Source organism: Hemicordylus capensis, chromosome 2, assembly GCF_027244095.1.
Source record: "Hemicordylus capensis ecotype Gifberg chromosome 2, rHemCap1.1.pri, whole genome shotgun sequence".
In the NCBI taxonomy this organism is placed as follows: Eukaryota; Metazoa; Chordata; class Lepidosauria; order Squamata; family Cordylidae; genus Hemicordylus; species Hemicordylus capensis.
Genome location: NC_069658.1, coordinates 59,876,154 through 59,898,565, shown reverse-complemented (window position 1 = coordinate 59,898,565; position 22,412 = coordinate 59,876,154). Strand labels below are relative to the sequence as shown.

Here is a 22,412-nt window from a genome sequence, read left to right as displayed (position 1 = left end):
GTTCAATTCCAACCATTAGGCATTCAGAATGTTCATTTAACTTAAAATTTGTGTCTCACTCAATACACCTGACCAATTATCACTGGTAGTAACAAAAGTCGGGGGGGGGGCGTTTAAATTCATATATTTCCACAGAAGTAAATCTCATAATACTTGATAGATTGTCATCAGTGCAGGGGTGTAGCTATAATTAAGCAGATGGGTTCAAAGAACTTGGGCCCCCAGCTCCACCCCTCCCTATTTTCTTCATTATCTCTCACACTCTGAGGGGCCACTGGGGAGAGGGGTGAACATGGGCCTTCTCTCCTCTAGCTACACTGCTGCATCAGCGGTATTATCAGTTGAAATAATCAGAGGCACTGGCTATGGATTTGCCCAAGGGAGTTAAAGTACAATTCAAAACACATGAAGTTGGAAGTATATCCCATTGATTTTAGTTGGGTGAAGATGGCTCAGATAGGACTATTAATTCCAAAGAAGATAAAGCACCAGAGTTTGTGCATATTATGTTTGTGCTGTATGTGAGAATTACTCCATGAACCACAACAGTTCTAGCTTTTGCTGTATTGATGGTACAGCAACTGAGTAATAACTACTGTCAAAAACAGTCATCTACATAAGAGTATATTAAAATTCCCGGTATCAATGGACTATAATGAAATGAAGAAATTCATATAAGTAAGGGTCACAGACAGCATTTAATAGAAACTTCTTCATGGCAGTTCAAATTCAAAACTATACCTAGCTACTGAATTGCTTCTGTAAAGGAAAAACTGTAAGGCTCCATATCTAAATTTAAGCAAACTCTTTTTACATCAAAGAGACTTACCTAACCTACCATCAAATGCATTTTTAAAAGAAGTTTAAAAGTCATAGATCTGCACTTATTAATTGTTAGAGATTCTGTATATTTGCTAAGTAGCAAGCAAATACCACAGGCTGGATACTTGTGGACAAACACTAACACTGCATGTGGATTCTAAGACACATGAAGCAGAAGAGACACAAATTCATCTTTACGAATGCATGCATAGCCCATATAAACAACTGCGGTAACCGTAAAGCAATATATTTATCTGTAACAATACAATGCTGTAAAAATGAAGGCATGAATATTAAACTGCAAAAATGTAATACTTTATCTTGGCAAATATAAATATAACCAATACAAAGAGACAGATAATCCCAAAATTTACTCTAAAAGAAGTTAGTAAGGGGGAAGGTAAAAATGAGTTTTTAAATAGAGAGGCTGTTCACACGGGCTACAGGGGCTTGTGCAGCCCTACTGGGGTATGACTACTTGTGTGAAGCACCAGGATTATGGCTGATTCTGGTGCTGCCTCAACAGGTAGCCCAGGGTTTTTACCCGGGCTTTTACCTGGGTAAAAGGGTACCAGCACACCCTTCCACCGCAGGCAGCCCGAGCAGACACAGAGCTGGGTGTGTAGAGCACCTGGCTGAGGGGGAATCCTTCAATGCATCCCCCTCCTCGTGCAGCGCATTTCGGGATATTTGGAGGCCAGGCTGAGTATTCCTGACCTCCAGAATGCCGCAATGCTAGGAGTAGCACTGATTGTGTGGGTGTGCGAACCGCACGGCCCATGAAGCAAAGAAGATTGTCTGGGAGAAAGGTAGGAGCACTCCTCCCCCCCCCCTCAACTGCCCTCCCTGCCTGGTGAAAAAGGCCGTGTGAATTACCTTTGTATCTCTATAAAACATTGGTGAATGCAATTTTAATTCCTCTTTCCTTATTTGTTTTCTGAGGTTTAGTATTATTTTTTTTCTAATGCACAACAGAATGCATGTGTCTATCTATATTTATCTATTACCACTTCCAACCATCATGGTTAATGGAGGCAAGCCTTCACTGGGACAAAGCATGGACAAATGGATTTATAGCACACAGAGTAAAAGTAGTGAGTATGGAGAGGAACCCACCTTCATGACCAATAACAGATCTTGAGGCTGTCTGAAAGCTAATAACTCCTGCGACGTTGTCATTGGCCAGAATAACCACAGTAACAGTATCTGAGCTGGGCAGAATACGGCTGCCACCTTCAGTGTGGGTCAAACTGATGATAATGCTTTCATTATCCTCAGGTTCAGTGTCATCCAAAATTGTCAATGTAATCCCCTTTTTTGTTTCACCTGGCAAGATAAAATGGGAGACATCTTTATATATCATTGCTACCCGTTTCAGCTTTCTAGCGGCAAACATATAAACACAGTAATTCCAGTCATGATTTATTTATTTGTTTACAAATTTTCTTCTTTTTTCTTGGTGACTAGTCATATGCATTGTTTCCTTTAACTCTCATCTCTTTATTTCTGGATGCAACATTTGTGGTTCCTCTTAATTTGGGTGGATTCACATGTAGAAACGCAGTCATTTTTTCATCACTAAGTTTCTGATCCTTCCATATTTTGTGGTGAATTGTCAACATGAATCCCACAAATACCTCAAGCACACACCAAAGTTTGAGCTATCCCATATTTTGTATGGGTAAACACAAGACTGATTCAACAATAAATATAAAACAACTGAAATAATATCTCATGTTGGAAAAATCTGGTGATGTGAGTTATGTTCCTTGGTGTTGGGTTCATCCAGACACTGACCCAGAGAAGATTCCATCAGAGGAGGATGAGGAGCCCACCCCAGTCTGGATTCCTGGGCCTGATAACTGCTCCCCAGAACCTTCAGGGCTGGATCTGGTTGCCCTGTCAGTTGAGCACTGAGGACCCAGCATCCCCTAGTGGATCTTCCAGGGAACCCCCATCATTGCTCCTGAATTCCCAGGAAATGTTGCACCAGTGTGGAGCTCCTGCTCAGGGCTCCCTTCTGATGGGCCAACTCAGGAGGAGGGGGAGGCCAACTTGGGTTCCTCCTCTGGAGTAGGGGTCCAGGAAAGGATGGGGCTCTCAATAGTTATATAAGCCCTCAGTTGGCAATGGTGCAGCAGCTTCGATTCAGAGTTTGTGCTTCCAGCCTTGCTGCCCAGTCTGACTCAGGTCTATACAACTTTATTTAGTGCGTCTGCACAATCATGGAATCTGAATCATGATGTAAGAACTAATGGGTATCTTATGTACTCTCCCTGTATCTTATGTCATGTAAGCCTCAGTCACAAATGTTCTGAATGTTCCCACACAGGGCAGTGATAGTGCAAAAGAGCACTGTACTGTTATTATGTAGCCTCTGAAATTCCTTACCTTCTGCAAAAATCAGGACCTCCCCTTCACCTATGAAATCCAAATGTGGGGTAGCTGTGCCTCCAGTGATGCTCCACTCCACTATCACCTGTCCCAGACTACCTTCTGTCCTATGTATCATTAACTGGATGGTGTTTTGAGGCCATTCTTGAACTTCTACATAAAGACCATTCTCACTTGTGTTGGGACTGATGCTGTAGATTACAAACACACCAAAAGCATCCCCATTCATTAGTATGACAACTGTAGAAGTATTTGGCTGTCCTATGGTTGGCTGGTTTTCAATACTGGCAGAGATGTTCATCAGCTTAACTTTTAATAGAGATATGACAAACTTTTCATCCACTTCTGGAAAATCATCAGGGAGTATGATGACCGTGAGATTTGCAAACTCTGCTCCTTCTGCCAACATTACCCATTGCCTTGTTACAGACTCATAGTCACTGCTAGCAACTGCTTGTGTACTAAAAAGCGAGGATACAGTGGTCAAGTTTTTCTTGTAAGTCCAGAATCTCGAGTTATTAGTTACAGGGCCACTCCAAGATGCCACCCAAAAGCATGATGGAATTCCAAAGGCACTAGAAGAAGAAAAGGCTGAACATGCTTGTTCTTTTAGGCACAGAGTTGCACATGTGTAGAGAGAATCACTTGTTAAGGAAACATTCACTCTAGTCATCTGAGCTTGGTCAGGAATTCCTTGCACAGGAGTTTCATAGTAGGAGAGTACATCTAGGCCTTGCTCTATTGCGAGAGCCACAACATCAATTTCAGACGTGCTGTAGAAAATCTGCAGATCACCAAATCTTCCACCACTACAAATTATGATAACCAAGAGGGTTATGTTAGATAGTGCAATTTCTCTTATATATGTACAGTCTCTTTATTTGGAAAAGCTTGCAACACAAAGTTCTCAAACTGTTCTCAGCTGTTAGAACCTTGTTACTCCTTAAAAAGCTGAGCCAAATGAATGTCCAATATAGTTACATTTTGCATTCCATTTGTTTGGAGTGTTCAACACTCTACGTATTTCAAAAAGCTTAATTATTATTGTAACATCTTTCCATAAAATTCTGAGGAAAACCAGAGAGGAACTGGCCCATAGAGCTATCTCCTTTACGTACAATGTCCAATCTGTTCTTTCAGCTGCCTACTGTACTTCTGAAGAGTAATCAGCTGTTGGGATAGGCAAACGTTGAATCCAGCTCAGGCTGGAAGTCTTTGCTCTGTAACATGCTTCATTCGAGGGCTGTTCTTAGCCTCCTCACTGATCAGCTGAGGCCAGTGCCAGCTCCTGAAAGCTGTCTCTTGTCATCCTATATAAGGCAACCTTACACTTCTTCCTTCCTTTCCCTACATTAGAATTCTACATTAGAATGCTGTTTTGGGTTTATGCTCCATAATGCATAAGTGGACATAGGTTGTTTGTTTGTTCGTTTGTTTTGCTGCACTATCTATCCAGGATTTGTTTTTAACTATTGCTGAAATTAACTGATCAGTGTGAATTTTAGTGATTGTCTTGTTATTGTTTTACTGATGGTATTTTGTTTTATCTTTTAAAATGTTGCAGAAGTATTACAAGGACTAGGGAAATTTGTTTATATATGTATACATGCAGTTTATGGTTATAATTTCTGTTATATTTTGGTCTTGTACGTGTGATTAGTTATTTTCAGCATGAAGACTTATGTATTCCCTGTTAATTTAACAGCTGTTGTCAAGAATTTAAGAAGAGGGAAATCTCTATACCAAAGGGCAATGTTTTTCTCTCTTTTTCTCTCTTTTTATTTTTATCTTTTTTGTTTGTTTGTTTCTTTTCTAACCATAATTATCTGGTTTCTAGAAGATCAAGAGCTCTAGATTTTATATTAGTATTTTATAAAATTCCTTTTCCTCCTCCCTCTCTGTTTCTTTTTTTTTTTTTAAACTATGGGTTAATTATCTGATTCTCAGAAGATTGAGAGTCCCAGACTTTATATTAACATTTCATAAGACCCTTTTTCTCTTATAACTAACTAACTTCAATACATAATAGGTTTTGGATACCAGAACATTTGTCAATGCGTTTTGCACTTGGGCTACATGGGATGAGAATTTAACTATGGCTTCATGTTTATAATATTTAAACTTCAGGTCTTTGCTGATCAGTCTTTTGCTCTTGGCAAGCAACTCCTTTCTCACTTAAGCCTAACTGGGGAGTCGGATGGGAGGCTCAAAATCCATTTTCTATTTTTATATTATTGTCAGATAGATTCATTTCTGTAGTTATTTCCTTTGTTTGTTTTTAGTGACATTCTTATGGATAATACCTTATGAGCTTAGAGATTTCAGAATGATTCTTTGCATTGTTGTTTCTTTTTCTATTATTTTTGGACCTCCCACCAAGGTTGCTTATGGAGAGGAGAACCAATATGAAGTGATTAAAGTGATCTGCCTACGATTTTGCAGTATAAATATGGTACAAAGTTGGATACTTATTCTATTCAGCTTGTGTTTTACTTTGATGGAATTATGAAAATTATATTCCTATTTTAGAGATTTTACAAACAGCATTGAATCTATGAATTTCTCCATCTGCTATTTACAGCATTGAGATAGGTGTGTGTGAATTTATAGCTTTTTATTGCAGAAGTTTGTAACAGAAGCTTTTCAATGTCCTTGTCTTACCAGAACAAGGATTTCTAGTGATACTGAATATTTCTGGAGTGTGTTTTTTTCCTAGACTTTCGGATTCTTTTTAGATTACTTAGGATTCCATTTGCCCATCAACTTAATGAACAACATAATTAAAAGAACTTATATTCATTGCATAAATCATTCATTACTCTGTATGGAACCTTTATTTGCTGTTCAGAGAGAAGCTGGGATGAGAAATATTAGAAAATTATTTTTTAGCATAGTAAAACTTAAAATTTACCTTTTTTCATCAGATTCATTAGATTTAGGATTTTGAAAGTTTCTGCATAGTTCTTAGATTATTTTCCTTCCCCCTTTCTTCTCTCCCCCCCCCCCCCTATTTTCTTTTCATTCATATAGGATTTAAATCAGATGAAGGACGAATTGGCAGTGGGGAAATTTATATTTTCTCTAAAGAATAAAGTTTAATTTTTACACATAACGGGTGTTTACCTATGTGTAAGGGTTGATTCTCCTCTCTCTGTTCTGCTGGTTCCCTGGGAGGCTCAAGATTCTATATGGATGCCTAGATTTAGATTTTGCGTGGCTAGTTAATTACATATATTTTACTCCTTATATAAAACATCACTACTTTTGCATCTTTCTTATGATTGGGGTTTTATTGTCTTGGATGGATAAGATCTTGTTTCTAAACTTGTATTTTTGGCGAAATCTCAGAGATATAACATTTCTGTTTTTACTTATATTACTAATAAAAGCATTTATTTAAAAAAAATAAAATGTTGCACATCACTTTCAAGTATTATTTGATATATATATATATATATATATATATATATATATATATATATATATATATATATATATAAAACAAATAAAATAATATATCAAACTGGGAATTGGGAATCACAATGCAGCAATACTAATACCTCATTTGTTTAATCACTACACAATAGAGACTGCCATGATACTCTGGTTCACATCATTATTACAATGGTAATGGCATACAGTCTTTCAATAAGGAGTTTCCATAATAGTTATCCCTTTGAGGCTGGGGGTGAACTAAAAATCCTAAACAAACAGATAGGCAGACAGATATTCAGATAACACTAGACAATGTTTAAAAGAAACTAGTGACCTTCAGATATCCTTCATCCCAATGGATATATGAGAAGAAGATATGAAAACCAAGTGTAATGCAACTGGATACCTCACACAATTCGATATTACAAGTTTACATTCACAATTCTACTTAGAAGTCCTATTGGAGTCAGTCTTCAAAGCAAATGTGCATAGGATCTGTATGAATCTATCCTTTTACATTTTCCCCCTCACAAGGGAAACACACTACATGCCCAAGCAACTCTTAAATACACTAAGAAGAGAAATTTTTAAGGCAATTTCTTCCTGCACTACTGAGAAGGTATACCAAGACTTGCATGCCCTTTTCTGACTGCTAGTGTCCTTTCGTGTCCGGTCTCTGCTAATTTGATTTGCCTTCCATCTTATCTGCTACAGCTAATTATGGAACATGTTGGATTAAATAACAAATCTCATCACTATGCTACCTTCAACCCCACACCCTATTTCAGCTATAACAGAGGCAAAAGGATCTAAGCCAATCAGCAGTTAATTCTTAAATCTATTTTTTTGTATAGCTACTGCTGCTATAAAGCTGCACAACTGATCTGTTATAAAAACTTTGCTACCGTCAAACACAGTAAAAACATAATAGTAGAAGAAACAGAATAAGCCACAGGCAGTTGATCTTTTAACACAAATGTATTAAACAAACCTTCTCTTCACCGTTATGTTTGCAACTGAACTTCTTTCCATTGGCTCCTGAACTCGGTACAAGGGTTGGTGAAAGGAAACTGTGCCATATGGTTTATCATTGGCAGGAATTATAATATTGGCTACTCCATCTGATCCAATAGTACCTCCACTGGAGGCTTGAGTTAATTCCACTCTGATAACCTACAAAATATATTAGATAGCCTATAATATGATTTTGTTATGAAAAGAAATAGCCAATTTGAACCAGATAGTAAACAATCTCTGCTTAATTTTTACTGTTGGGCTGCTCATTACAAATGTGGTTTAAAATAAGAATCAGGGACTCAACTCAGCTTCCAATTGTTTCCAAAGAGTTTTTTATATTTAGGTACACACACAAAATGTAACACACATTATACATCTTAGCAGTTGTTAAATTGCCTGTCAACCACCATACATTTGGTGAATCCAAATTTATAAATAACAAAAGTTTCCCAGTTCTGCTGGTACTAGTAGAAAAGCAGATATTTCAAAAAGAACCCAAAACAATGTTATCATCCAACAGAAAAAGAATGATACGTAAAAGATGTACATGAACATATATGCTATATATGCTATAAGACCCGTAGACAGTATATTAACAAAATTTAATAGAATAGGTTAGCTAAAATAGCAATATAAACAATACACATATAAAACAATATACATATCAATCAAAACCAGAGTACATGCGATTCCTATGTGATATAAACCCAAAATGCAAAGCAAACATTATCAACACTGGACATAGCTCTTATGAAATATTGTAATGGACCAGTAGATATATGCTTTGCATTTTCCATTTAGCTGCTTTCCCCATGCCAAATTTTGCTTTTGGTCAGAATGAGACATTTCTTGATATCTAGATTACTATTAGATCTCTTACCACATCTTTTGGCAAGCCAACAGAAAAGCAGCTGGGTATTACCATGAAGTTGCCTTACGTACACTGCAACATGTAATATGCAGCAGAACTACCACAGATGCACATTAAATTACAGACGAGTGTACTCAAGCATACATATACCAACACACAAACATGTGTACTGAGGTACACATATCTCCACATATCTCTAACCCAACTGAGTGAGTGACTAGCTCCAAAATTGGAGGCAGGTGATAGTTTGTTACAGCACCTTTTTAGTACTGCCCAACCAAAGTTAGCCTCAGCAGCAGCACACAAGTCCACAGTATAATGTTTTACAAAAGGTAAGTCCGAAGACCAGGTGGCGGCCCTGCAGATGTCAGCCATGCTGATGCCCGACATGTAGGCCACTGAAGTAGCCATGGCCCTAGTAGAGTGGACTCTGATTCTGGTTGGGGGTTGGACACCTTGTTTCTTGTAGCAGAAGATGAGCTGTACCAGCCAGTTCAAGAGTCTTTGCAGAGTAATGACAGAGCCTTTGTGGAGCCCTCCTACTCCTCCAGAGTAGGAGATAGGAGATAAACAAGTTGTTGGGATGTTGGAATTCCTTAGTGTGTTCCAGGAAGTACAGGATACACCTGCGGACATCCAAGGAACAGATCACTCTAAAAGTGTGGACGGGTTAAGAGAGAAAGTAGGGAGAATAATGTCTTGGTTGAAAACCAGCATCAGGATTAAAAAAAACTACCTTGTTTGGCTCAAACTTGGTATAGGGAGAGTCTACCCTCAAGGCAGTAAGCTCGTTAACCCATCCAGCAGAAATACAGGTGAAACTCGGAAAATTAGAATATCGTGCAAAAGTCCATTAATTTCAGTAATGCAAATTAAAAGGTGAAACTGATATATGAGACAGACGCATTACATGCAAAGCGAGATAAGTCAAGCCTTAATTTGTTATAATTGTGATGATCATGGCGTACAGCTCATGAAAACCCCAAATCCACAATCTCAGAAAATTAGAATATTACATGGAACTAAGAAGACAAGGATTGAAGATATAGCATTGGCCGAGGGGGAACAGAAATAACACCGCCACCCATCTAGCTTCAGGCTGCAGCTTAGTTACTGGCTGGCTGCCCGGCAGCAGCCCAAGCAAAGGCAAAACCCTGCTGCTGCTGCTGCTGCTGCTGCTGCTGCTGCTGCTGCTGCTGCTGCTCCCCAAGTTTTCCATTGTGTCATGTACATGCTGCTGGCTGTTGCCTGACACCTGCCATGCGCGTGTTGCAATGCACTCACACACACACAAATGCAATCTTATCTCATTTATGTTTTTTAAAAATGCCGCTGGGGGAGTTTTGCCGCCATAGGCAGCCGCCTTTGATGTCTCTTCTGGTAGCAGGACACTTAAAGGGATAATTTGTATCAGGAGTTGAAGGTACAGTCAGACAGACACACACCATAATCTCTGTTATTTCCACAACCTATATTCCTCATAGATATAAGAAAGACCAGGCGAGCCATGCAGAGAGTAAGTTCTAAATCTATCCCTGGCACACAGAGATGGCATGAATCAAATGCACTTGGAGAGCTATTTTAACACAGTGCACTAACACTAACAAGGCAGGCAAGTGCAACTGAGGAATACCCTCTGTGGCAGGTTCACAAGGAGGCAGCCTTACAGGGGAGTGGGAAGGCGTCGGTCCTTGGGAGCTTACGGTAGGTGTGGGAGGCTGAGAATGGACAGGAGAGATGGTAGCAGTAGGTGTTTGAAGTCTGGGTGCCAGAGCGCTCAATGTCGATGACGGTGCTGGCAGAAAAACAGGTTGCTCACTTGTAACTGTTGATTTGGTAGAGATCCGTCGACATCCATAAGAAGTGGGTTCTGCACCTACACAGGGACCATGCAGTAGCTATGCCGAAGCTTGTTGAGGTGTCCTGACCACACCCCCACTCCCCGTGTGTGCTATTTAAAGGCAGGCAGGACACGCATTCCTCAGGTCTTGGACAACCACCGAGGAGGACGATCACCCAGGTAAGACCATGAGTTTCTACCTTGAAACAGTGATGAGTGAACAGAGTGACACTACAGTGATGAGGGCTACATAGCAAACAGCCATAGAACCACACTACCGCAGAGGGGTAGGGAGGGAGGGTCTTATGGATGTCAACGGATCTCTACCAGATCACCAGTTACAGATGTGCAACCTGTTTATCTGGATCGAGATCCATAAGAAGTGGGTGTTTAGCAAACTCCTAATGGAGGAGGGTGCAGTAGTAGTTAGGGCAACACCCGCTTTAATGCTCCTCCCAAAGGTAGCCTCTGCTGCAGAGTGTATGTCTATGGCATAATGCTTCACAAAGGGGGCCTTGGAGGCAGGGGCGTAACTACCATTAGGCAAGGGGAGGCGGCTGCCTGGGGGCCCCCACGCCTCGAGGGGCCCCCAGAGACAAGTCACATGTGAAGTGAGTGAGTGTGTATCAGCGAGGGGCCCATTTTAAAATTTTGTCTCTGGGCCCACTCCAGCCCCGTTATGCCCCTGCTTGGAGGACCAGGTTGCTGCCTTGCAGATGTCTGCGAATGTCACTCCGGAGAGGTGTGCAGCCGAGGAAGCGTGTGCCCTGGTTGAATGGGCCTTGATGGCTTCCAATGGAGTCTTGTTTTGCAGCTTGTATGCCAGGCATATGAGCTCCACTAACCACCTGGATAAGCGTTGGTGTGAGATGCTGGTACCTTTGGAAGAACCCACATAGGCCACAAATAGTCTCACTGTGGTGCCAAAGTCTTTTGTCCGTGCCAGGTAATAAAGGAGTGCTCTGCGCACGTCGAGTGAGTGGAAAGACCTTTCCAATGCTGATGATGGGTTCCTGAAGAATGATGGGAGGTCAATGTCCTAGTTCAGATGAAAACTGGACACAATCCTAGGTCAAAAGGTCAGTTCCATATGCATAAGGACCTTGTCTTGGTAGAAACTGGTATATGAGGAGTCGAACCTCAGTGCTGTAAGCTCACTTACACACCTTGCCGTTGTGATGGCGACAAGGAATACAGTCTTCCAGGAAACTAGTTGCAATGACGCCATTGCCATGGGTTCGAATGGTGCCTCAGTGAGTGTGGAGAGAATCAACGAGAGACTCCAGGGTTCCACCGGGTGCTTTATTGGAGGGTAGAAATTAGCTAGGCCTTTCAAAAAGGCCTTACTCTCTGGGTGAGAAAAGAAAGTTGTTCCATCTGAGCCCGAGTGGCAAGATGAAAGGGCAGCTAGGTGGACCTTCAATGAAACATTTGCTTGGCCTTGTGCCTTTAAAGAGGAGAGGTATAGCAAAACTTGTCTGACAGACACATACTGGGGCAAGAAACCTCTAGTTCTGGCGTACTTCTTGAAGCTCATCCACTTTCCTGCGTAACTGCGCCTTGTAGATGCCTTCCTATGATTCAACAGGACTTTCTTCAAAATCCTATCCACCATATGGTCAGCCGGAGAGTGTGAACATCCGGATGCAGGATTTGACCATTGTCTTGAGACAGAAGGTCTATCACCCTTGGAAGATGCCAGTACTGGCTCTGGGACAGTCCATGTACTTGTGGAAACCATGGCTGTCTTGGCCACCATGGAGTCACCAGGAGACATGGCATCGGATCTGTAAGTATATGAGCAACTACCCTGGCAATTATTGGTTGTGAGGAAAACAGGTATGGCACTTCCTGTGTCCAATCCAGTTGGAACGCATCCCCTAGGGATAGAGGGTTGTGTCCCGCTCTGGAACAGAAACGAGCACATTTGGTGTTCAAGGAGGTCACGAACAGGTCCACTGTCGATTGAATCCACTGACTGAAAAAAGGAGTGATATACTCCGATTTGAGGTCCCACTCATGATGCCTGTCTCGGGGGAAGACTCAGCTGAGGTTGTCCACCAGGACATTGTCTAGTCCCTTGATGTGGACCGCTATTGGCAAGACTTGGTGCCAAATGCACCAATTCCATATTTCAACTGCCAGGGCGCAGAGGCTGCGAGACACTGTCCCGCCCTGGCGGTTGATGTAAGCCAGGGCTGTTGTGTTGTCCAGTTGGACTTGAACGGACGAGCCCTGGAGAAGTGGCAGAATAGCTTATAGTGCAAGAAAAACAGCTAGTAATTCTAGGAAATTGATATGTAGTTGGGCCTGTTGTGGCATCCACCTGCCTTGAGTTTGGTGGTGGCTGCAATGAGCTCCCCAACCTTGAAGGGAGGCGTCTGTTGTTAGCCATACTGTCGGGATCTGAACTTGAAAGGGGATCCCTTCGAGGAGGTTGTGCCACTGTTTGCACCAGGAGAGTGAGTCTAGGACCCGTGGCGGAATCTCCAGGAGTCTCCTTTGGCTGTGTCTGGTTGGTTGAAAAACTGACAGAAACCACATCTGTAGCTTCCCCATTTTCAATCGTGCAAAGCAGATGACCACATTGCAGGAGGCCATGAGGCCTAAAAGACACTGGATCGTATGCGCCGTTTGGACTGGAGAGTGTTGGCAGCGGTTCACTAGGTCTTGAATGCAGAGAAATTGCTCTTCTGGCAAGTATGCCCTTTGGCTCTCCGTGTCCAAGACACCCCGTATGTAAGTGGTCACTGGAACTGGGTCCAGGTGCAACTTTGTCCAATTCACCTGGACGCCAAAGTCTTTCAGAAGGTCCAACACACAGCGGACGTGCAAAAGTAACTCTTTTTTGTTCTTTGAGGTCAAGAGCTAATCGTCCAAATACGGGTAAACCGAAATCCCCAGCATCCTTAGATGGGCAATCACTGGAGCTATGCACTTTGTAAAGACCCTTGAGGTGGTGGACAACCCAAAGGGCAATACATTGTAGTGGTACCCTTGGCTTCCTACAGTGAATCGTAGATATTTTCGGAGCTGTGGTCTGATGCTGATGTGAAAGTAGGCGTCTTTCAAGTCCAGCGTCGTAAGCCACTTTTCTCCTTGCAGAAGTGGAAGAATTTGTTGCAACACCATCATTCGAAACTTCCTGATGTTCACAAACTTGTTCAAATGGCAGAGGTCCGTGATGAGGCAAATCCCCCCATCCTGCTTCAAGATTTGAAAGTAGTGGGAGGAGAAGCCGTTCCGCCTGTCCGCCCACGACACCGGGGCTATTGCCCCCTTCTCCAATAGATCCTTCACCTCTTGTTGTAGAGCATCTGTTGAAGGAGTGAATCTCATTCCCATGAACTGTGGTACTGCCCTGAATTTGATGGCATATCCCGTTGATATAATCTTCAGGACCCAACGGTCTGATGTTATATGGTGCCATACAGGGGCATGGCTTGCCAACCTAATGAAATGAGGAGGCGGAGATGGTAGTAGAACCCCCGCAGGCGGGAATGGGGGAAAGGATGGTGTGGGTGAGCAGACTGATGTCTCAGGGATGCTTTTGAGAGTCGGTGGCCTTGCACTGAGACTGCCCCAACTTTGATTTGGCCTGATATGGTCTCCTCTGGTATGTGGAATAGGGTTTCTGGTAGTCCCGAAGATCTTGATGCCGGAATGGTGGTCGCTGCCTCTGAAAGGTGGAGCGGTACTACTGCTGCTATGACGATGACATGGAAGTTTGACTCGTGAAAGTCCTAGCTGTAAATTTAGATTTCTTTAACTGTTCCATTGTTGAGTCTGTTGCTACACTAACAGGCCAGTGCCATCAAAGGCTAGCCCCTCTATCTTATCATGCATGTCGGGTTGCAGATTAGTAGAGCGCAACCATGCGTGTCTATGTAAGGTGATTGCTGCTGTCATTGCACGAGATTCACTCTCAGCCAAATGCTTGGCAAAGCTAAGCAGTTGTCTGGTCAGGTCACCAGACCTTTCAAGTGTCTGGGTGAACCTTTTCCCAAAGTCATCTGAGGGCAACGTGTCCAGGTCTGTCAGTAAGTCTTCCCAGATGCTATGGCTATATTTTGCTGTACAGGCAGTGTAGTTAGCCACCTTGATTGAGAGGCACGAGGTCGAATACACTTTTCTCCCTATGAGGTCCAGCTTTCGACTCTCTTTGTCCGGTGGTACTGTGTAATGTTTCCCTGTCTTCAATGTGGAAGTACAGTCAATTACCAGACTGTTTGGCTCAGAACGTTTAAGAAGATAGGCATTCTCTTTGTCTTGGACATGGTATAGGCTCTCAAGGCGTTTAGACGTCGAAGTGGAAGTGTAGAGAACCTCCCAGGTGCACTTGGCCACTCGTGTAATAACTGGCAACACTGGTAAAGCCACTGGAGCCGTCGTTGAGTCTTTAACATGAAATTATAGACCAGAAGAGCCAGTTGCTGACAACTTTCTAACCTCTGACGTTGAAGGCTTCAGAGCTGGTGGATGCTTAGTCCCCAAAGTCTTCAGGGGGAAGTAGCTTGAGGCTGTATCCCTCAGCAAAAAGGAGGTCTTCTGTCAAGCCATTTGCAGAGATGGTATGAGCTTAGTAGGCATCGAGCCTGACATCGACTTCAGCGTTAAGCTGGATGATGGTTTGGGAGTCGAGCTGGACATGAGGAGGAAGCCGCAGAAGATGCGTGTTTGGGGTGTTTTCTGTGTGCATCTTCACTCAAGGAGGAGCATTTCCTATCCCACTTATCAGAGTGGGAGTGCTTCCTTCCTCTGTCCACAGCCACAGGCTTCTTAATGGAATCATCCCGGCTCTTGGTGGCAGACATCAAGTGAGACGGCATTGGAGCCAACATCAGCGGCACTGAGTGGCCAGACGCTTAAGTTGTTGGCAGTGAGGGAGGACTCATTCTCGGTGTGCTGGGATGCAAAATATTCTTATAGAGGGAAGCTTTTAATCTCAATTCCCTACTGAGACAAGTATTTTTCTTAAAAGAAAGGCACACCTTGCAGGCACTAGTGTTACAATTGTCCCCAAGGCATATCAAGCAATCCTCATGCCCGGAGGAGGGCATGGTGCCTCTGCTGGTTCTGCATCTCTTAAGTGTTTTGGGGGAAGACAAAGCCATAGTTAGGGACAGTCCAAGTCAGAAAATCAAGAGACAGTCAAAGAAGCCAAGGGAGCACGGCACAGAAAATCCTTAAACAGTCTGAGGTCAAAACATGGAGGCAAAATCTAAAGAGAAGTCAGCTGGTCCGAGTTCAAAAGCCAAAAACACACAGAAATAGAAAGCGTGTAGTACAAAAACAGTCTGAGTCAAGCCAAATAATTAGAGAGAAAAAACTTTACCATAGGAATGAGGGAAGATGGAGCAAGAACCTTTGTGACACAGCACAAGCGGCAGACAAGAAGGAACTGAACAGGGAAGTGCTCTCCCACCTATTTTATTGGCGTCGGCCTCCTCGCACCTTGGAATGCAAGAGAGCGCCTATCTGAGCTATAGATTCCTCCGCGGGACTACTGCACAGGCATAGAAGACTCAGTTGTGAGGGACCACAGATACCTTCAGAGATTTATATATTTTGCATTAATGCTCCCATCCTAAATATATTTTCTCTTAAGCAAGCCCCATTAGTTTTGGTGGAAACATTAAAGTACTGTAAAAATGCTTAAGACTTCAGCCTTATTTTAACTTCTAGTTAATTATTCAGCAATCATTGATCCAGCACTGAGGGGCTGGAGGTGTGCTACTTGTCTGGGGGAAGCTTGCCGCTCTCTAGTGCCACCTATGTTAATACATTTACCCCAAATTTCCAAACCACAGATGAAATTACTCCTGACGTTTATGGTATCAACAGCTTAAAAGTCACAACCACCTCAGTGAATCTGCAATTTGCTTTTCTTATTCCCAAGCATATTTCCACAAGTAAGGTAAAGTGTGCCATCAAGTTGGTTTTGACTCCTGGTGCCCACAGAGCCCTGTGATTTTCTTTGGTAGAATACAGGAGGGGTTTGCCATTGCCTCCTCCTGCACAGTATGAGATGATGCCTTTCAGCATCTTCCTATAACATTGCAACCCGATACAGTACCAGCAGAGATTTGAACCGGCAACTTTCTGCGTTGTTGTTGTTGTTGTTGTTGTTAATCATTCGATTTCTATACCGCCCTTCCAAAAATGGCTCAGGATGGTTTACACAGAGAAATAACAAACAAATAAGATGGAACCCTGTCCCCAAAGGGCTCACAGTCTAAAAAGAAACTTTAGAAACTTTAGTCAAGCATTTCTCCGCTGCGCCACTTATTTATTAATTGAAGTCCCATTAATGAATTATTGTCCATATTAACCAGTATCTGTTATAAAACTGAATATGAATTTTTGTTTTCACATATTAGCTGGCTGCTGAACTTACCTCTTGGATTTCTGGATCATCATCAGCCAAGATCTCCAATGTCAACTTCTTCATGGCTTCCCCAGGCAAAAACTGAATGTTGCCCGAAGGAACCTGCAAATCACTGGTAGCAAGTTGCCCATTAGTGGTAGCAATCCATGTAACAGTTACATTGCCAAGTGTTCCAGCATTTCGGATTATTGGCAGATCTATTCTTGCTGTGTCAGACTCAGGCTCTTCAACAGTGACCTCTGTGATCTGGAAGGCTAGCAACATTGAGAGTTTTATCTCTTCATTGGTATCTTAACAGAAAACGTTTGTAGTATTAAACACAAAGAAGGGCTGCTTTTAACAAATATTTTAACTGTAATTGATGTTTATGAAACAGAATGTTAAATTCACAGTGGATTTAGAAAGCTACATACAACACAGGGTAATAGTGAATAAATGTTGATAGAAGAGCAGCCATTCTGACTCTAGTTCAAAACATTTTTTTTACCACAGTTTGGAAGAGGGAGGTTGCAAACACTATGCATAACTAAGTCTCACATTTTCAGCAATGTGGTATAGTGGCTAGAGAAGATATATTACACTGAGGTTGATTCCCATTCAGCCATGAAACTTAAAGGGTGGCCTCTCAGCTTGACCTGCGCCACTGAGTTATACTGCTACTTATTTGTTACTGCTGCTAGCTAAACTATTAAACATGCTAAAATATCTGTTAATGCTAAGTTAACTATAACTAAGGGGGCATTCATTTGACGACTTAATTTCTCCAATGGTGGTCCTGCTGTTCCCTTCTCCTTTTTGTTTTCCCCCTCCTCTGTTTGCTTGAACATCACAGTGACATTTTGATGAGAGGATCCAGAGGGAAGAATAAGTTTAAAAGTACCATCTTACCGAAAGATCCAAATGGGTCATCAGAAGCCTCAATGGTCACAGTTGCCCGAGTCAGGCCTCCAACCAATGCTCCCCCTGTTGTCTGATTGAGCAGCTGCACAAGGAAGGACTCTTCAATCTCAGGGTTGATATCATTAATGATATAAATTGGCACAGCTTTACTGGTCTCACCTTCTAGTAAGACAACATCTGATGATGCTACACTGTAGTCTTCACCTGTGCATAAAAACATGAAGTTACTTAACAAATATTATTCAGAGTCACAATGATGCTGTTTCTTTGCCTTCCCAAATGATTACAAGAAAATTTGGCTTTGGTGAGAATTAACTTGTGGGATAAAGTTTGGAGAGAGTGATAGGAAATATGTTTAAAAGAGTAGCCCTGTAAAAAGTATTCTATATTCCTGCCTCTTAAGCAGGCCCTATTGCTGTTGCCAATAGATCCCCATATGGAGGATCAGTGTCTACTTTTGGATTCCTTTGAGATGGTATCTAGGCTGCCAAGGAGTTATTTGCACATGGCTTCATGCTGCAGGGTAAATGTTAAGCGAAGCCACTTCGAATTGCACTTGCGGCATTGAGGAAAACAGACCCTCCCCTCTGCTCTCGGGTTTTGTTTTGGCGCAAGTTCACATTGCATGCCTCCGTGTTTTCCTTCTAGCCAATGGGGGGAGGGAGAGAGCAAGAGGTTTCTAAAGAGCTATATCTGCATTTCTAAAGGGAGTATCCCACTTATCATGGTAATGATTCTATGTCAGTGCCTCTCCCTATTTGTTCCAGCGTTTTCAGAAAAAGTAGCTTAAAATGAGCATTTTAAAAACCCAGAAATACATCGAGGTAAGCTAGAATTCAGAAGACAAACCCAATTTGTGTGTAGAGATCTTGAAGGGACTTCTGGTTAAGTTTGGTTGGGGTGTGCACGCACAAACTCTCTTCTGAAGGAGATTCGGAGTAACAGTCTTGTCTGTAAAGCCTCCTGATGTGTTAGGAATAATGCAGTACAAAGTGCTAACCAAGAGCTACAGGGCCTTAGCTATAACTGAACAAGGGGGGGTGCACCTTTATCCCAGCAGCTGAACAACAGCTTGCCCTTCACTCTCTCTCTCCTACCTCTCTGAAGAAGGTGCAGGGGCAGGGGTCCATCTTCACCTTTTGTCTTGGGCCCACTCCAGACTTGCTATGCTGCTGAAGAGTCGGTATGGTGCAGTGACTAGAATACTGCATTTGCTCATAGAAAACACAGGCTTAATACTCTTCTGTGAATTTCACTATGGTCTTGGGAAAGTTACTATTGTATAGTTGTCTGGCGGGAGCCCACGCCAGCCTTACCAGCTCTGATGTTCACTCAGTCAGAGGGAACCCCCAGGCGGGGCAGACGGCCAGGCAGAGCAGCCCAACAAGTGGCCAGCCAAGACTCTGCAAGACCAAGGAGAGGGACTAGAGGAGCAGGGGGAAGGGTGGGGGCGAGGGAGGGAGGAGGCAGCAGCAGACAGAGGCACAGCTGAGGGGGGTAAGGGTGAGAGCATCCTGATATGGCAGGGCAGAGGTCCAATTAGCGGGGGCGGGGATGCATCAGTTGTCAGGAGGGATTTAAGGCAGGCTCGGCCAGTGATGAGGGGCAGTTGGAGGACGAGAGGTGGAGGTCTCCAGAGAGAGACTGCCACAGTGACCCTGAGGAACCTGGAGAAGGAGGACTTGGGTGAACCAAACCCCCTCTCCTCAAAACTCTGAGGCCCTGCCCGGTGGAGGTAAGAAGGAGAAGTAAACAAGAAAATGGTTGTGGAAAGACCAGTGTTGTGACAATAGCATAATCTAGATTACAGGAACTGTGAGGATAAAGCTGTGATTCAGGTATAGTAGTGATCCATCTCACTGCTCTCATGAGAAAAAGACACACATACCTGTACCAAATTACCCATAAAACTAGAAATTTGCTTTTTAAAAAAAAGATGGACATTCTCAGATGCTGAACTTTGCACCTGATATAGTTTTGCCACTGAACACTTTGCTGAGTGATGACATAATCATGAAATATACATGACAGGTGGACTTCATTAATCATGGTGCCAGCATCTGCAGTTCCACGTATCCGCGGCTGGGCAACTGACACCATACCTCGGTATGCATGGGGGGGGATGGTTAATTTCTGCATATCCATGGTTTTGGGGTGGTCAGAAACGATCTCTGAGTTCATTTCTGAGCATTTATTTTAAATGGAGCAATTCTGTGGCTCTTTTGTGTAAAAAACAAAAATCCCCATGATTCTGTGTGGAAAAATCAGCAAACTTCAGCATTTTGGTAGGCATTGATGGACAGCTGGAGACCTACAGAGCATGATACAGCACTTTATTTCAATTATTTTTGCCTATTTTTGCCTTTTTTGAGCTGCTTTTGCCCTGCAGGCATCTAACTCCCAAAGGGCCATTGACTCAATGTCTCATTATCTGCAGTTTCATTAGCTAAGGAAATCTGCAGGAACAAAACCCATATGGATAACGAGGTCCACCTGTATCTCAAATATACTGTAATTGAATATAACATGATTCTGCATTCTCTGCTGTGACATATCTACATCAAGTTTTATGCCATTATTGGTCATTTGCTAGTGGTTAGAATTAATCTATATTTTTGTAGCTTTCCCCATCTCATGACAATTTCTATTTCTTTTTTCATACCAGCAATTGCAGTTATTGGCATTGCTTTAAATTTCACTGAAACATCGGAAAACAACCCTCCAGTTCTTGTGACGTTGATTATGGGTCCAAAGTAATTTTCAGCTACTCGTACAGCGGGTGCTGAGAGCTGCAGTGTTCCAAAAGCATCATCATTGGCATTGATAATTACGTGAGCAATTGTGTCACCCTTAGGTCCAAGACGGGGAGAATCTGAAACTGAAATACAGGAGAACTGATTAAGACACAGAAAGAGAGAGTCCAGCTTCATAATTATTACAACATGTACAGTCTTGAGATTTGATAGCACCTTCCTAAGGACAGCAAATGTAACTCAGCTGGTAACAAAACAGCTAAATTAAGTTTACTAAAACTTTTTCTATTCAGTCAAAAATGTAATACACAAAATAAACAAAACAAACATTGTGAACCACCCAGGGACGTTTTTGTATAGGGCAGTATACAAATGTACTAAATAAATCAAAATCCTCTCCTTGCTGTTAGATGGGTGGAACACCCACCTAGACGACTGTCAGTTTCTGCGGGCAGCAAGGAGGTTTGGGGGCTGTGAGTGTGGAGTGCATTATGGGAAGTCCCTCAATGCTGGCCTGGAGGCTGCTGGTGTGTAAGTACCTCGCAGAGGCATAAGGCACCAACACATGGTCAGTTATCCTGGATGAATGGCGTGTTTGCACTCAACCAAGGCTAACGGAGATCCCTTGTGGGTTTGCTGCCATGCTGCCGCTGGGAGCTATGTGGCTCCCAGCAGTTCTCATGTGCAGGCAAAACCGGGCTTGGCTTCCCTAGGGGTCATTGCCTTCATGTCCTACTCTACTGATGGGTTTTGCAAAAGTCGTTGGCATGTCACTATTGTAAACAAAATATTGGACTACTGAAGGTTTGGTCTGACCTGTAGGGTCTGCATCTCCCCCCCCCACCCTGTAATTTATCTGGGACCTAATGAAAACAGTATTTCATTCCTAATTAGACTATTATTTCCTGGATCTGTATTATAAAATATGTATGACAATTCTATTTTCCCACAGAGCTTCATATCTGAAAGCTCTTTGGTTACCAAGAACTTAAAGGAGAGGTGATTAGACAAGCTGGGAATCTTGAAGGGCAAATCAGTATATAATATTTCAAACAAAACTAGCTAATTAACAGCCATGCAGACACACTGACAGACACATGTCACCAGATTATTTACTGTAATTTATATGGAAAGTAACCACACAACAAGGCACAAGATAATAAAGTTATGCAGAATCCCAGGAAGCAAGGCAATCAGGCATTTAACAAAGCTAGAGAGAAACCTGCTTCATTCATTATATTTTCAGTCACCCCTATATTGGTGAGGTAAGGGGGAGGATTCATCTTGTAACACAATTAAGGGAACTAACTGCTTTCCATTGTGGATCTTGTGGAGGAAAGTCCATGGAATACCATGGTACTGTAGCAAATGTGGTGTAGCCAGCATGGTATAGTGGTTAGAGAGTTGGACTAGGACAGTGGAGACTCAAGTTCAAATCCCCGAAACTCACTGGGTGACTGAGCCAGTCACTTCTCTCTCAGCCATTTAGCCTATCCCTCATAGGGTTGTTGTGAAGATAAGAATACATAATCAAGTACACTGCTCTGGGTTCCTTGGAGGAAGAGCAGGGTATAGCCCTAAAGGAACAGGTACATAGTTTGGGAGTGCTTCTGGATCCAGGCTTCACCCAGGTGGAGGCTATGGCAAGAAGAGCTTTCTATCAATTTCAGTGGATATGACAGCTTTCCTTGAAGATAACAATCTCAAAACTGTGGTGCACTCACTGGTAACTGCTAGGCTTGACTACTGAAATGTGCTCCATGTGGGGTGCCTTTGTATGTCGTTTGGAAACTTCAGTTAGTTCAAAATGAATCAGCCAGATTGTTCTCCAGGGTTTCTTGGAGAGACCATATTATGATGTTGCACTGGTTGCTGATATGTTTCCGGGCAAAATACAAAGTATTGGTAATTACCTTTAAAGCCCTAAACAACTTAGGACTGGGCTACCTGGAAGAATGCCTTCTTCAGTATGATTCCCACCACACATTAAGG

The 22,412-nt window shown here is 42.6% G+C and overlaps 1 protein-coding gene across 19 annotated transcripts in view; it reads right to left on the bottom strand.

Annotated features, from left to right (window-relative positions):
- Positions 1–22,412, bottom strand: part of ADGRV1 (adhesion G protein-coupled receptor V1) — a 457,213-nt gene that overhangs the window by 331,496 nt on the left and 103,305 nt on the right. For 17 of the 19 annotated variants that reach the window (XR_008315167.1, XR_008315166.1, XR_008315164.1 and 14 more), the window contains 6 exons: positions 20,330–20,545; positions 17,656–17,871; positions 16,777–17,057; positions 7,643–7,824; positions 3,214–4,025; positions 1,939–2,148 (listed from right to left, as the gene is read on the bottom strand). Coding sequence is in view for 13 of the 19 variants with exons in the window: in XM_053290676.1 (XP_053146651.1) it covers positions 1,939–2,148; positions 3,214–4,025; positions 7,643–7,824; positions 16,777–17,057; positions 17,656–17,871; positions 20,330–20,545 (1,917 nt within the window). In the remaining 6 variants the exon portion in view is untranslated. The remainder of the gene's footprint in view (positions 1–1,938; positions 2,149–3,213; positions 4,026–7,642; positions 7,825–16,776; positions 17,058–17,655; positions 17,872–20,329; positions 20,546–22,412) is intronic. The other 2 variants (XM_053290669.1, XM_053290670.1) reach the window with 1 other exon arrangement.